The sequence below is a fragment of the Rhagoletis zephyria genome, unplaced genomic scaffold, assembly GCF_001687245.7.
Source record: "Rhagoletis zephyria isolate East Lansing unplaced genomic scaffold, Rhagoletis_zephyria_1.1 Rzeph_scaffold_00450, whole genome shotgun sequence".
Lineage (NCBI taxonomy): Eukaryota > Metazoa > Arthropoda > Insecta > Diptera > Tephritidae > Rhagoletis > Rhagoletis zephyria.
In genome coordinates, this window is record NW_016157534.1 from 233119 (window position 1) to 248172 (window position 15054).

General features: G+C 35.7%; 1 protein-coding gene across 1 annotated transcript in view; it reads right to left on the bottom strand.

Annotated features, from left to right (window-relative positions):
• The window catches only part of LOC108359751 (uncharacterized), a 174909-nt gene extending 161313 nt beyond the window's left edge, over positions 1-13596 (bottom strand). The window contains 3 exon segments of the mRNA XM_017611720.1: positions 8446-8849; positions 8928-9249; positions 13048-13596. Of these exon segments, the coding sequence (XP_017467209.1) occupies positions 8446-8849; positions 8928-9249; positions 13048-13342 (1021 nt within the window). The 5' untranslated portion in view covers positions 13343-13596.
• Positions 13597-15054: the final 1458 nt, after the last annotated feature.

Sequence of the window (15054 nt, forward strand, 5' to 3'; positions counted from 1 at the left end):
ATAATTATTAACATCGGTGAGCAAACCCGAGAAAACAACTAAAAAGACTCCCTGAAGATGACACGAGAGTGTCGAAACGCGTAGGAGGGACAAGGGAAAAATATAAGCATTTCGCCTTTTACTCCATCGGCCGAAGCAGCTCCAACCCAGCAAACAAAATTCATAGGAATTTGGCCCATACAAAGATAATTATTAACATCGGTGAGCAAACCCGAGAAAACAACTAAAAAGACTCCCTGAAGATGACACGAGAGTGTCGAAACGCGTAGGAGGGACAAGGGAAAAATATAAGCATTTCGCCTTTTACTCCATCGGCCGAAGCAGCTCCAACCCAGCAAACTAAATTAAAGTTAATTTCCTCAAAATCCATCGAAGGTGCCACTATTGATGGCTCAGTATATCCAGTAAACAAACTGAGTTGTTTTTTCGCCAAATTTGGTCCCCATAAAGGAATTAGGGTTGCAGACAACGCTTTTTCGGCAATTAGGGTGTGTTTAATGCGGTGAAAATTTTTAGCACTGAATGTATGAAATATTAAAGATTTGCTTCACTATATTAATAAAACTTAACGTAATTGTATTTTTCATTTTAATAATACTAATTAGTGCTATTGTTTACAAGTCGAAGCGATGTAAATAATATGTGTAATGAAATAATTTAGTCAAATTTAAACCATATTAAACGTAAAAACACATATATTTAGGTATATATATTTAAATGGTGAAACATGTTTTATAAATTGATATGACTTCTAATATAAATTATAGTCATATACAATAATAAACATATATGATATATACATATTACCATACTATTTTGTGACGAGTTACCTAAATCAAGACACGACCCACAAATTGGAGAAGATTGGCCAAACACTTAGCTAAAAGTACAAGTTGTAGGCATTCGAGTACTTATAATTTGATTCCGACAGAATATTCGTGATAGGAATAAATAAATATTTATTTTCTTCATTCTATACATGATTTTATTTTATTATTCTGGAGTTGAACCATTTTTTTTTTAATTTAACAAGAGCTGTAAGAAGGTGTTTCACTTTAAGTTCCTCGGAGCTAATTTTGGAGAATATCATACAAGATTTTCGTAAACAGAAAATGCATCACTGAGAGCATTATTATTGAGTTATTTTATAATTTAAGTATACTTTTTCCCTCATTCGGCGTGATATACATATTTATGCAGCGATACATGTGGTATATTTTGCAATGCAAGTAAAATGCTAATCTAGGACGCAGTACAAATATGAAGCTCTTGAATTCCATCAATGATGCCCTAATGTCGAGTGCTCAAATTTGCACGAAACTTTCACCTTGCTATGTACCTAAAACAGATATATTTACATCAAACAAATTTATAAATTTGGTAAATAAATTACTTTTTCTTTGTCTGTTATTATGCGATACAGGAACAACAAGGGCCAGGGCTGTTTTTGTGCCAAAAGCAACTTTTGAGCGGCAGCGCTTAGAGCGTTCCGATAAGCAATGTCATTTTGTAACAAATTTATCATAAAACGGTGGCTTTAAAATTTCTTTGATATTTATTTATTAAAATAAATCCGTATATTTGGGTTTATTCGTAAAATTGATGCACTAACCGAAACTTTATTCTAATAAATTTTTAAGTTTATTTCATTAGTGATGAAAAGCAACCGTGCGTGTAAGAAATTTTGTGCTACCAAAAATTTCACCTCTGGAAACTTTATCCCCGTAAAGGACTTCACCCCAGTTTTTTTACTGGATATACTGATATCGATGGTTTTACAGCACTATTGGGAGGAGTACACTGTGGCCGTTTTCACCACCTCTGGTTAACACTAATCTCCAGTTAAACATCGTTACCGACGTTATCGACCCAATGTTATATGTATGGAGTCAGTAACGTCGGTAACGATGTTTAACTGGAGATTAGTGTTAACCAGAGTTGGTGAAAATGGCCCTATGAGTCAAATATATTCTATTGAGGCATTCCAAAAAACTATGCAAGATTTAAACAGAAATAACCGACTCTTAGGTGGTGCTGTTTTACTACTATCTGCTTATTTCTGGCAGATATTGCCTGCCATTCCTCGCCCTACGTTTGCTGATGAGATTAACTCATGTTTTAAGCAATCATGTTTATGGAAAAACATTGAAACATTTCGATAGATCATATACATGCGAGCTGAATTGCATAATGATCCATTTGCACGAGTACTTTCAAATCAATTACTGGATATTGGAAACGGTAAAATCGAACTGCATCCAAGTACACAATGTGTCGAATTACTAGACTATTTCTGCTCTGTTGTTCATTCAAAAAACGAACTAATTGGGAGTGTATTTCTAGTTGTTCTCAATAATTACTTGGCTCAGTAATCGCGCAATTTTAGCAGCAAAAAATGCCGATGTTGACGAACTTAACTGTCAAATACAACATTTTTTGCCAGTCGATCTGATGACTTTTAAGTAAAACGACACCATTGTTGATGATACCGAGGCCGTCAATTTTCCGATTGAATTTTTGAATTCTTCGTCTCTTGAACGTCGTCTGAAAAATTTGTGTTATTTCCCAATTGAATGCGAAATAACACAAATTTGATTTATTTCATTTCTCGTTGAGCAATAAGACCATCTTTTAAACTTAACAATTGAGTAATGAAGCAAAATAGTGCACATATGTAGGAAGTCACCCAGTTACATTTGACAAAAAGTAGTACCTGAACAAGTTAAATGAACGGATTTGTAAGTATACAATTTTGTACGTGCCCAGCGACGCAGCGGTCTGCGTTCGCGCGCCGCCCCGCGCCGCGTTCGACGTTAAGATCGCTGCACCCGCCCCCTCCCCTCATTTCACAATTATGCAATATGTAATATTAGAGTGAGAAGAAATATTTTGGCACTGCCTTATTTGAAAACATGCCTATAAAATGTGACTATAAGACAGCCGAATGTCAGAAAATAAAGCGAGAAAGCTGTTTTATTACTTCACCTGTTTATTGCGCCATGGTTCCATGCAAACATTTTAAGGTTTTCCAGCAATGTTTTCAACATATTAAAAACCATGCAGATAAAATTCATACAAAAGCGTTATTAAAGACGACTCTTTTCCTATATTTTGTTAGACTTTTCATAAGTATAAATATTTTGTCAATATTACTTTCTTCATATGAATTATCTCACATTTTTTGTTTAATTGTATTTTTGGAATAAACAAAGTTCTTTGTACTTCTGTCATATTACGTTTATACGTAAGCTATTTGCAAATAAAAATAATTTGCAAATACCTAACTCACTGTTTATTCGATGGTGAAAAAGTCTTTAATATTGCCTTATTATAAAAAGGCAATAATATGACCATCGAAAAGTAAAATAAAGTTAAAAATGGCAACGTCTTGATTACAAAAAGGCAATAAGATGACCATCGAAAAAGAAAATAAACCTAAGAATGACGGCGCCTTGCGCTTATTTGCAAATAGTACCACTAATCAATACTTATTTGCGTGATTTAGTTATTTGCAAATAAAAAATTAGCTCAGAGTTTATACGGCAAATTTTACCATTTTGCAAATTGTTATTTGCAAATAATACGTGCGTATAAACATAGTATCAGTAAACTGTTTTTGTTACAAATAGTATAAATGAGCAATGGGAAATAAGGCAAAATTTATTTTATTTCAAACCTATGGAAAATAAAGCAAAACTGAGATTTTGGTATTATTTTAAAATTTAAAAGTGAAATAAAGCAAATTTTGCGTTATTGCCGTTGGGAACGGAATCTGTTATGGTTTTGGTGGTGCTTTCCGAAAAAAATCGAACGGACGAACAATCACATCAGTTGGCCATATTGCTGAGATAAGAAGGGTATCATAATAAGGTAATGGTATACCTAGCTTGAAATTGATTAGCTTCAATATTTTAACATCAGCGTCTTTTTTAACTAGCATATGACAAGTAAACAAACTTGAATCGATAGACGAGTGCTTCGAAACGTATGATATGATGGTATAAGCAGTAACAGAGTTCTCAAAGGAAGAAAGGTGTAGACATTTTACACGATGTGCGACTTTTAACTCACTACAACATTACTACCCACTATGCCTCGTACAAACAACTCACAAACAAGAACGCTGCGCAAGGGAAGAGGAGACATCGTCGCTTTGACACTTTCGTATTGCTTTTATATCAGAGGTAAGAGGCGCAAGGGCAGAGGAGACAACATCGGTTTGATGTTTTCGCATTTCTTTTATTTCTGCGCATAGTTCCATTTTTTTGCAATAAACAACTGTTTATCCGCTTGGAGAGAACTAATTGCAGCCAGAGCAAGAGCATTTTTGGACTTAAGACCAGCGATTTATTCAAGCAATAGTTGCGTTCCCTAACACGCAAGAAGTTGCAAGAATTTACAGGAATTTACCATAAAGCGTTCCCATACTCGGTTCTCTGGCTTCTTTTGCTTTGTGACAGTTTTATAAGTTTTAACCCAGACAAGTTGGGGAACGCGAATAATGATTGTAGGCTGATTTCCGAATTGCTTCCACTCACAGCGGATATTTCAATTGAGATTTGTTTTGGCACTTGTTGTTGCGATGACATATTGGCACTTAAATTCGTTGTCGGCACATCAATTAGTATTGCGCTCTGATCACCACAAACTGACGGTGGGGGAGAGCAGATGGACTTCCGCTTGCGAGCAGCACAGATTTCGCAAAAAAACTTTCGTTTAGAGCCGACTAAAAACTCTAAATCGGCAGCAGAAATGCCCACGCATTCCCAATGAAATAGTTCACAGCATTTGGCACATTGAATTTTATCTTGGTTGCGATCAACCTTTAGCCCACACAAACAAGGCATTTATTAAATTTTATCGAATTTGAATTTTATAAAGAGTCACTGTCTCATACACATTAAGTAGCCAAATTGTAATCAGTCGAAAACGATATGATCACAGTTTAATAAGTCCGAAAACTACGGAGCGAAAAAAACACGTCGGCACACGTCGAGCCCACCACCATTTTCACTTAATACATCAGAAGCACGGTTGCCATTTCCAATTTATTTTTCGGACCAAATGGTAAAAAATGGACCAATTTTTATTACATCGGGAAATTGAGTGGAGTTTATTCCTCTTTATCAAGAAAATATGCCAATTCAGTTTTTATAACGATTTTTTTTATATTGCATCCAAAGTGCATTACAATTGTTACAAATTATTAACATTATATTATTTAAAGTTTTAAATTATAATTTGTTTATTAATTTCGTTTTTATTAATGCTAAATCAAAAAATTTGCGCCCAGCTGCTGCGGAACTGTGAGGCAGACTAAAAATGTTATGAACTAAATCACACAATTCTCCAAAGGCCGCTTCACCCAAAGCCATTTTTAATCAAACTCACTTGATCCCAAAAACGTTCTATATTGGTACAGTTTTTGAAGATATCTTCACTCAGCCTCGATTTGCGAAACTGAAATTCAATTATTTCTGCACCATTTACCAATGCAGGAAAGTGGTCGAGTAGCGACAAAATTTATACACCAGTATCAGAAAGAAGGCTGACTTCCAAAACGTACCAACGCAATGTTTGGATACTGTTCTATTGCGGTATTCAAACTGTTTGTATACAGCGTTGCGAAACATTGCAACCATATACATTGCATATTTCGAATATTTAATAAAACAATGATCACCATTTCGGAATTTTCTATTTCTAAAACACAAATGGTAGCCAAAACCAAACGAAGCATCAACTTTGTTTCTGATGCGCTGATTACTCTAGCGATACGTTTCGATAACTTTTCGGATGCGTTTCGGAAAAGTATACCTTGTCAACCAATTGTGGTTCGGCATTNTAATACATCAGAAGCACGGTTGCCATTTCCAATTTATTTTTCGGACCAAATGGTAAAAAATGGACCAATTTTTATTACATCGGGAAATTGAGTGGAGTTTATTCCTCTTTATCAAGAAAATATGCCAATTCAGTTTTTATAACGATTTTTTTTATATTGCATCCAAAGTGCATTACAATTGTTACAAATTATTAACATTATATTATTTAAAGTTTTAAATTATAATTTGTTTATTAATTTCGTTTTTATTAATGCTAAATCAAAAAATTTGCGCCCAGCTGCTGCGGAACTGTGAGGCAGACTAAAAATGTTATGAACTAAATCACACAATTCTCCAAAGGCCGCTTCACCCAAAGCCATTTTTAATCAAACTCACTTGATCCCAAAAACGTTCTATATTGGTACAGTTTTTGAAGATATCTTCACTCAGCCTCGATTTGCGAAACTGAAATTCAATTATTTCTGCACCATTTACCAATGCAGGAAAGTGGTCGAGTAGCGACAAAATTTATACACCAGTATCAGAAAGAAGGCTGACTTCCAAAACGTACCAACGCAATGTTTGGATACTGTTCTATTGCGGTATTCAAACTGTTTGTATACAGCGTTGCGAAACATTGCAACCATATACATTGCATATTTCGAATATTTAATAAAACAATGATCACCATTTCGGAATTTTCTATTTCTAAAACACAAATGGTAGCCAAAACCAAACGAAGCATCAACTTTGTTTCTGATGCGCTGATTACTCTAGCGATACGTTTCGATAACTTTTCGGATGCGTTTCGGAAAAGTATACCTTGTCAACCAATTGTGGTTCGGCATTTTGGAACATTAAACTTTGTACGTATGCAATGCAATTGACGTTTTGGAAGTCTGCAGAACTTTATGTGGTGTAATAATTTCAAGATAATTAATATCTTTTCGATTGAAATCGAATATTATTTTCATGTGTCAAATGCTATGATTAAAGTTTTGCTACCTTTCCATATTTTTGGCAGCCACTTTCATATTGGTCACCAAATAATTGAAATTAGCAAAAACCGCGATATTTTTTGAAACGTGCTTTCACAGATGATTAGCCATGCCATATTTGAAGATCAGCGGCAAGGCGAGTTCACACTTTTAGCAGGTGTTGCCAATCGGTCCTATGCTGAATATCGTCATCGTCATCGTCTACGAAGGTCAGCTCATCAGTAACATGGCTGACGATGGCCGTATCGTCACTTTTACTGACGATAACGATATTCAAAATAGGGCGGAAAATTCATCAATTAAATAGAAAAAATTTAAAACGCGAAACTATTGCATGAAGTGAAAGGGTGATAATAACCCCACCAAAAGCTTGTGAAATGGTCCATTTTAAAAAGAATTGAACCAATGGACTAAACGAAAAGAAATGGACCAAATTTGGCCCATTTGGACCAAAACGNAACCATATACATTGCATATTTCGAATATTTAATAAAACAATGATCACCATTTCGGAATTTTCTATTTCTAAAACACAAATGGTAGCCAAAACCAAACGAAGCATCAACTTTGTTTCTGATGCGCTGATTACTCTAGCGATACGTTTCGATAACTTTTCGGATGCGTTTCGGAAAAGTATACCTTGTCAACCAATTGTGGTTCGGCATTTTGGAACATTAAACTTTGTACGTATGCAATGCAATTGACGTTTTGGAAGTCTGCAGAACTTTATGTGGTGTAATAATTTCAAGATAATTAATATCTTTTCGATTGAAATCGAATATTATTTTCATGTGTCAAATGCTATGATTAAAGTTTTGCTACCTTTCCATATTTTTGGCAGCCACTTTCATATTGGTCACCAAATAATTGAAATTAGCAAAAACCGCGATATTTTTTGAAACGTGCTTTCACAGATGATTAGCCATGCCATATTTGAAGATCAGCGGCAAGGCGAGTTCACACTTTTAGCAGGTGTTGCCAATCGGTCCTATGCTGAATATCGTCATCGTCATCGTCTACGAAGGTCAGCTCATCAGTAACATGGCTGACGATGGCCGTATCGTCACTTTTACTGACGATAACGATATTCAAAATAGGGCGGAAAATTCATCAATTAAATAGAAAAAATTTAAAACGCGAAACTATTGCATGAAGTGAAAGGGTGATAATAACCCCACCAAAAGCTTGTGAAATGGTCCATTTTAAAAAGAATTGAACCAATGGACTAAACGAAAAGAAATGGACCAAATTTGGCCCATTTGGACCAAAACGGCAACTGTGATCAAAAGTGTTAAAGAAGTAATAAATATGTGGTAATTTGTGTTCGTTTAGTGCATTTATTTACGTGAAATCCATCAAAACCTGGTACACAACGTGAAAGAGCTTTTTGCAAACTTTCTAAGGAATTAGAAAAGTTAATATTCGAATTGATACTTCTCTTCACTTTTTCGGACCAGTTTTGGGCAGTTTCCGCTAAACTGCACCACTACCTAAACTTTAAAACGTTTTTCTCGGATTTTTGATTTTTTGGATTATTGCACTCTTGCAGCAAAAGTACCATATGTACATACAACATATGTAGTTACTTCCAATAAAAAAAAAAACAAGCAAATAACACTTACGATGTCCGCGGAAGACCACACTCTCTCCGCCCATTGTTCGTATCACCAACTGGTCGATGTTCTTCACTTCGGCCATACGCAGTGGGCGTTGTGTGGGCAAGAAGTGGTTACGCAACACACTTTCAGTGAATTCTTGCACACTAAACGGGTAGAAGCCCCAGTCGATGGGATGCCAACGTTGAAAGGCATTGTCGGACGGTATGAGTACCGTGTATGAGCCATCGTCCATTATATGGGTTAGATTGCTTTTAGACAGGAAATGTTGAAAAACTTTGGTGCCGCTTTTCATGCTATTCAGGAAAGACATGAGTGGACTAGACTTAGACTCTTTTAGTATAGGCTCGATTTTAGTATGCATAGATGTTGCGTTGCGCATCTCTAAGCGTTGTGGTTCATTGTATCGGCTGTAAGAAGAAAGGAAAATGTGAAGAAAGTTTTATGAACTTTAATTTACATAAAATAATGTGTATTTAGTTTTCCACCTATTCGACTCTTGTATGTTGCGCTTCGAGTAGGGCGATTTTCGGTCACCGAGGTAGCCATCAATCGCGATTGCTATCACGTTTTCATTCAAGCGCAGTTTGTACAAAATGAGATAACCATTGAGTAGCCACAAATTGTTTTGCGATTTTTCCATTTTGTGAAGATGCATTTTATGACCATTCCCATTGCCATAGTTGTCATCATCAGCAAAATTATCAAATACTATTCCTGGTATCAAGTGCTCCAACATGAATTCCTTCAGTCGCGGCTTATCAATTGTGCGCACATCGATTTTCGGTACAATCATTGTAAATGGAGCATCTGGTAAGTAAAGTGAAAATGTTTACGTTTAAATGTTTATTACTCGTAAAAATATTCTTTTTATGTAGTATTATAAATACATTGATATATTCTTATAAAAATGGTGTGAAAAATGTATAGTAATTCATCAGTTGAGAACGGTTGGGCCGATTTGGCTAACATTTCTTTTTAGATGTTCGAAATTGCCAGGAGAAGGTTGTTATGAAAGAAAATGGTAGTAGTGCACTTCAGCGGAACCAAGTCAAAATCGACGGAAAAAAGTAGAGAGTGGCATCAATCGACGCGTCTTGGCGCCAATAATAATAATCAGAGACCGGAAATTAAAGTTTTTAATTCATTAAAGAGTTATTCGCAAAAAACACTTGCACTAAGACATCACAGGGGCGGCAGCCCCAGGTTTACCCCACAGAAAGGGAGTTCTAGTTACCTCATCCTTTCCCAAAGCTACTTCGCTGGGGCGGTAGCCCCAGTTGGGGCACACCAAAAGGATAATTCTATTTGGTAAGGGTTATAATCCTAAAGCGCGGCCGAAGTCCGCTTACGCAGGAAGGAGCTGGACGCTCAAAAACTTGTTTAATAGAATGGCAGCAGCAATTTACCTCCATTTTATTTTTAATAGAGTGGCAACACTACTTTTCCTCCATCTTATTTATATTTACTTCACAAGATTGTTGTTCGGATTTTGAACATTGCGATATTCCAATTAAATACAGAATCTCGTGAAAATTTACACTTAAAACGTGACAAATGTATAAAAAGTCATCAATTCGTGTTAAGTTGAGTTCATTTACTCCATTTATTTGCGTAAAATCCATCAAAACATGTGCGAAAAGTGCAAGTGTTTTTTGCGAATAACTCTTAAATTAATTAAAAATCTTAATTTCCGGTCTCGGATTGTTATTACTCGCGTTAAAACGCGTCGATTGATACCCCTCTTGATTTTTTGTTGCCAATTTTGGCCTGGTTCCACTGATGTGCACTTTTACCAAGAAAATTTTGGGAAAAACCTCCGGGAAATTAGAAAAATGGTAAATCGATTTTTTTTATGGAATTTTGTGTGCGATTCTTTCGGAATGGCTTTTGAATGGAAAGATGGAAAATTCTAGGTGAAAACTCGGAAAAATCCGGAAGAGCGGGAGAAATTTGAATTTTTTCAACGAAATTTTACATTTTTCGCATGATTTTGGACGATGTAAAGGTGGAAAATTCATTGTGAAGCTTGGAAAATTTCGGATAATTGTGAAATTCATTATGAGCATGAATCAATTGGGAACAATTTTCTCCTAAACGGTCGAGCTACGCGAAAAAAATGCATTTGGTACGTAGGTAGCCTTTTACCTAGATTAGCATATAGGATCCATTTTTTTCCGTTAAGGGGGCCAGGGTCCGATCTATTCGAAAAAGTCATTTATGGTCCGATTTGCTTGAAATTTACGTAGGTAGCTCTTTGCGTGGATTACCATATAGGATACTTTTTACTGATAGGTGGTCCAGGGGCCAATCTATTCGAAAAAATCTTAGTTATGGTCCGATTTGCTTGAAATTTGATACGTAGGTAGCCTTTTGCTTAGATTAGCATACAGGATCCATTTTTTCCGCTAAGTGGACCAGGAACCGATCTATTCGAAAAAGTCTTATTTATGGTCCGATTTGCTCAAAATTCGGCACGTAGATAGCTTATTTCCTGGGTTAACATAAAGAATATTTTTTCTGACCATATACCAATCTATTGAAAAAAATCTTATCTATGGAGCGACTTGCTTGAAATTTGGCATGTAGGTAGCTTATTGCCAGGATTAACATATAGGATACTTTTTTCTGATAGGTGGAGCAGGGACCGATGTATTCGAAAAATCCTATATATGGCCCGATTTGCTTGAAATTCGATACCCGTATTTTAGATTAAATGATACAGGAGGGTGGTCAAAGTAACGCAACTGTAGTTGATTTCGCCAGATAGATGCAAAATATTTCTTTTTAAAACATCAGATCTAACAACTAGGAGGAAAGTGATAAACCTTTTCTACAACATAGTTTTGTCTCGCGCTGCTCCAAGAGATTTTTTTCATAGCCAAAAATTTGTTTGATGTGAGTATAGAAGTTGATATGGCATCGATGGGAATTGTTACCTCCTATTTTTCTTTATATATAAATACATATTTACTTTTTAGGTACATCTGTCTACTTTTAGGTAAAGTTTCCGTAAATTAGGTACAATTTTGTAATTCAATTTTACATCCCTGATGGAATACCAGCTGTAAAAGAGTACCAGAAACAAACAGCTGATTGCTCTTTGTTCAATAAAAATACCTCCAAGTCAAAATTAAACATACCTAGCAGGGTTGCATAGAGAATCTGACACAAATTGATTGCCATTTAATTATTAATTGGCAATTAATAATTTGAATTTTCGTGTGATAAATTGTGTAACAATTAACTTAGACTTAAACAATGCCAACCCTGCTTGGAGTGTACACGTTCGTAGCAATTCGGATTCAGTGATCGCATTTTCGTAGATTTCACGAAAATCGGACTACGAAGTATATGAGTAGGGATGTTCCGACACAAGTAAATACGAGTACGTACTCGATACTTTTGTTTCGATACCAACTACTTTTTTTACTCGAATCGTTGTATTGATTCGTACTTGGTATCGAAAGAAAAGTACTTGTATCGAATCGATTTGAGCAAGTGCCATATCTTGTCAGCGTCGTTTTTATGAAAAATAATTGCTTTAAGCAATGACACCGCCAAAATCTAAAGTATGGATATATTTTTACAAAATTACTGATACCACAGCAAAGTGCAAGGAATGCTTTAAAACCGTAAAGTTTTGTGGGAACCTTTCAAAGGTTGAAATTGTTGTCTAATTAATGAATAAATATACATATCGTTACTAATGACGAAATATACATATCGACACCTTAGTGGAAGATCGATCTATCTCGGCAGCCAGTTCGAAAAGCCGTATCTCAGAAAACTATTCAAGAATGCCCTATTTCAGAAATTTATTGAAAAACGCCCTATCTCAGAAAAATTTTCCAGAACGCCCTATTTCATAATTTGGTTCAAAAACGTCCTATCTCAACTGAAAATATATTGAAAATATGTTGAGATAGGGCGTTTTTGAACCGAGTTATGAAATAGGTTGTTCTTGAAACGTTTTCAGAGATAGGGCGTTTTTCAATATATTTCTGAAATAAGACGTTTTTGAAAAGTGTTCTGAGATAGGACGTTTTCGAACTGGCTGCCGGGATAGGTCGGTCTTCCACTCACTGTATTGTAAATACAATACAAATTGCTATTTATTTTTCGTTCATGTTCAACAAAATAATACAAATAAAAAATTAAAAGTTTTTAAAGTCATGTTTTTAGTTATTTACGCCGTGTCATATAAAATTTGTCGCTATGTGTCGTGATTTTTCGGACTTTGTGTGAAAAACGCATAACGTAAAAGGTATGTCACAGATAAACGCCGGAAAATCCCTTTCACTTTGTTGCATATACAAGAATGAAAAACTATCGATATAAGTAGGTATCGATACTTTCGGTTTGCTCATATAAGTATTGTCGAAATAACGATTTGAGTAAACTCATTTAAGTAGGTATCGATACTTTGATTGTATCGGAACGTCCCTATATATGAGTAGGCCATCATGAATACAGAATAAGCAAATTAAAATTGGTTATTTTCATTTGGCGTAAGCGAGGTATTGCATACATGTGTTCTATTTATTTTATTATGCAGTTGATTTTGAACCTGTATAACAAATTTTTATTCTCCACTATCAATCTCACCTCTTTTCGGTTTGTACCCATACAATTCTAGTACAGGCATACCGTCCTCCATAAAACGCTGAACCTGCTGCCACTTTTCCGCATTGACGCCATCTCCCCTAGCCTCGTTAGCTAATGACTTAACATCTGGTATAACTTTGTTCTCTATATATTTAATATTTTTTAACGATGGATCCAGTTGTGTGCTTGCTTCAGCGCCAGCTGCATCGGCAGAAGCATTAGCAAAAGTTGAGGCACAAAGTAGCGCCAACGTAAGGTATAGCGACGATGGTCGCTTAAGGCGTTTTTGTCCCATGTTGTGCGACTTTTTTACTCACTCGCGTTGTAATATAGATGTATGTTGCCTTATTTCATATGTATGTGCGTATACTTGTTTTATTTTTTGTATCTCAGTATTAAAGAAAGAACTTTTTCCTTCGGTTGTTGATTTCTCCAGATATGTTTTTGTTATGTCACTACAATTTTGTACATTATTACGCAGGCGTTGTAGATGCTCATTTGAAATTATGCGCGCTTGTTAGCATTACATTGCTTGTTCACTGCGAATACACAAAAGATAAATGTTAGAAATGATTAGATTCATTTAAAATAATTTTATATACATATACATATTTATGTACATATTATGTAGAAGTGTTTAGTTGAACCGCCAAAACTGTCTGTGAATTAATATTTATGCTCCCGCCCTGTAGGGAAACCGGGGACTAGTGAATCGAATTTCTAGTTCCGTACTAGGTCTTTATCGCCAAAAACGAACTAGTCCGATAGGAACTAGATCCCCACCAGGCCAAAATCGGCGAAAATTGGTACTTTTAAAAAACTAATTTTTTCAGTTTTTTTTACTACATAGAAATCTATATCTAAAGTGACGAATTTAGAAATAGTTCGGAACTATAGAAAAAGGGATGCAGAACGAACTAGATCTTATTTGTCGAATTTAGAACCAGCTCGGAACTATCGAAAAAGGGATGCAGCGGGGGGCTTGTTTACTTTACATAGATATGTGTTTGGCGGCTTTTTCGTTCAAATACGCTGTGGGGAAAATCTTTAGTTCTGAACTGGTGCGCTTCTAGTACATTTAGACCCAGTACTGGTTCGCGATAAATCTCTTTTGCATGCAAGCAACTGGCGAATTTAACATGGCGATGTCCTAGGAAGTGTCAATTGCCCCCCGCTGCATCCCTTTTTCGATAGTTCCGAACTAGTCCTAAATTCTATAGTTCCGAACCAGTTCTAAAATCGACAGGCGAAAGAAAAAAGTACCATGATTTTTCAATCTTTTTGGTTCTTCCGTGTATGCGGTTTTAAGTTATTTGGAAGAAATGTGTTTTCAATTTGAAATTAAATTTGTTTGAATGATTGTAAGAAATGTACGTTTACATACCTTTAGCTGTACCTGAGTTTGCAGAGGTGCTCGCTGTTATTTCTTAGATTACAGACGGTCCCAAGATGTTGAAATGTTACCACAAATTTTAGTTTTGTATTACCAAGCTATGAAAAAGCTTCTGCGAAGCACAGAATAGAAGCGTATTTGAACGAAAAAGCCACCGAACACATACCCTGTAGGGAAACGAACTAGTGCGGAACTGGTTCGGTTCTAGTGCGTTTGGAACCATGACTAGTACGCGTTAATTCTATTTTGCATGCTAGCGACTGGCGAATTTAACATTGCGATGTCCTAGGAAGTGTCAATTGTCCCCCGTTCCATCCCTTTGGCTCTAGTTCCGAACCAGTTCTAAATTCGACAGATAAGATCTAGTTCGTTTTGCATCCCTTTTTCTGTAGTTCCGAACCAGTTCCAAATTCGACAGATGAGATCTAGTTCGTTCTGCATCCCCTTTTCTTTAGTTCCAAACCAGTTCCTAATTCGACAGATGAGATCTAGTTCGATCTGCATCCATTTTTTATAGTTCCCAACCTATTATAAATTCGTCACCTTAGATCTACATTTCTAATCAGGCTTGTCGAAACATTTCCCTTCTATATTAAATACGATCGGTTGAAGGA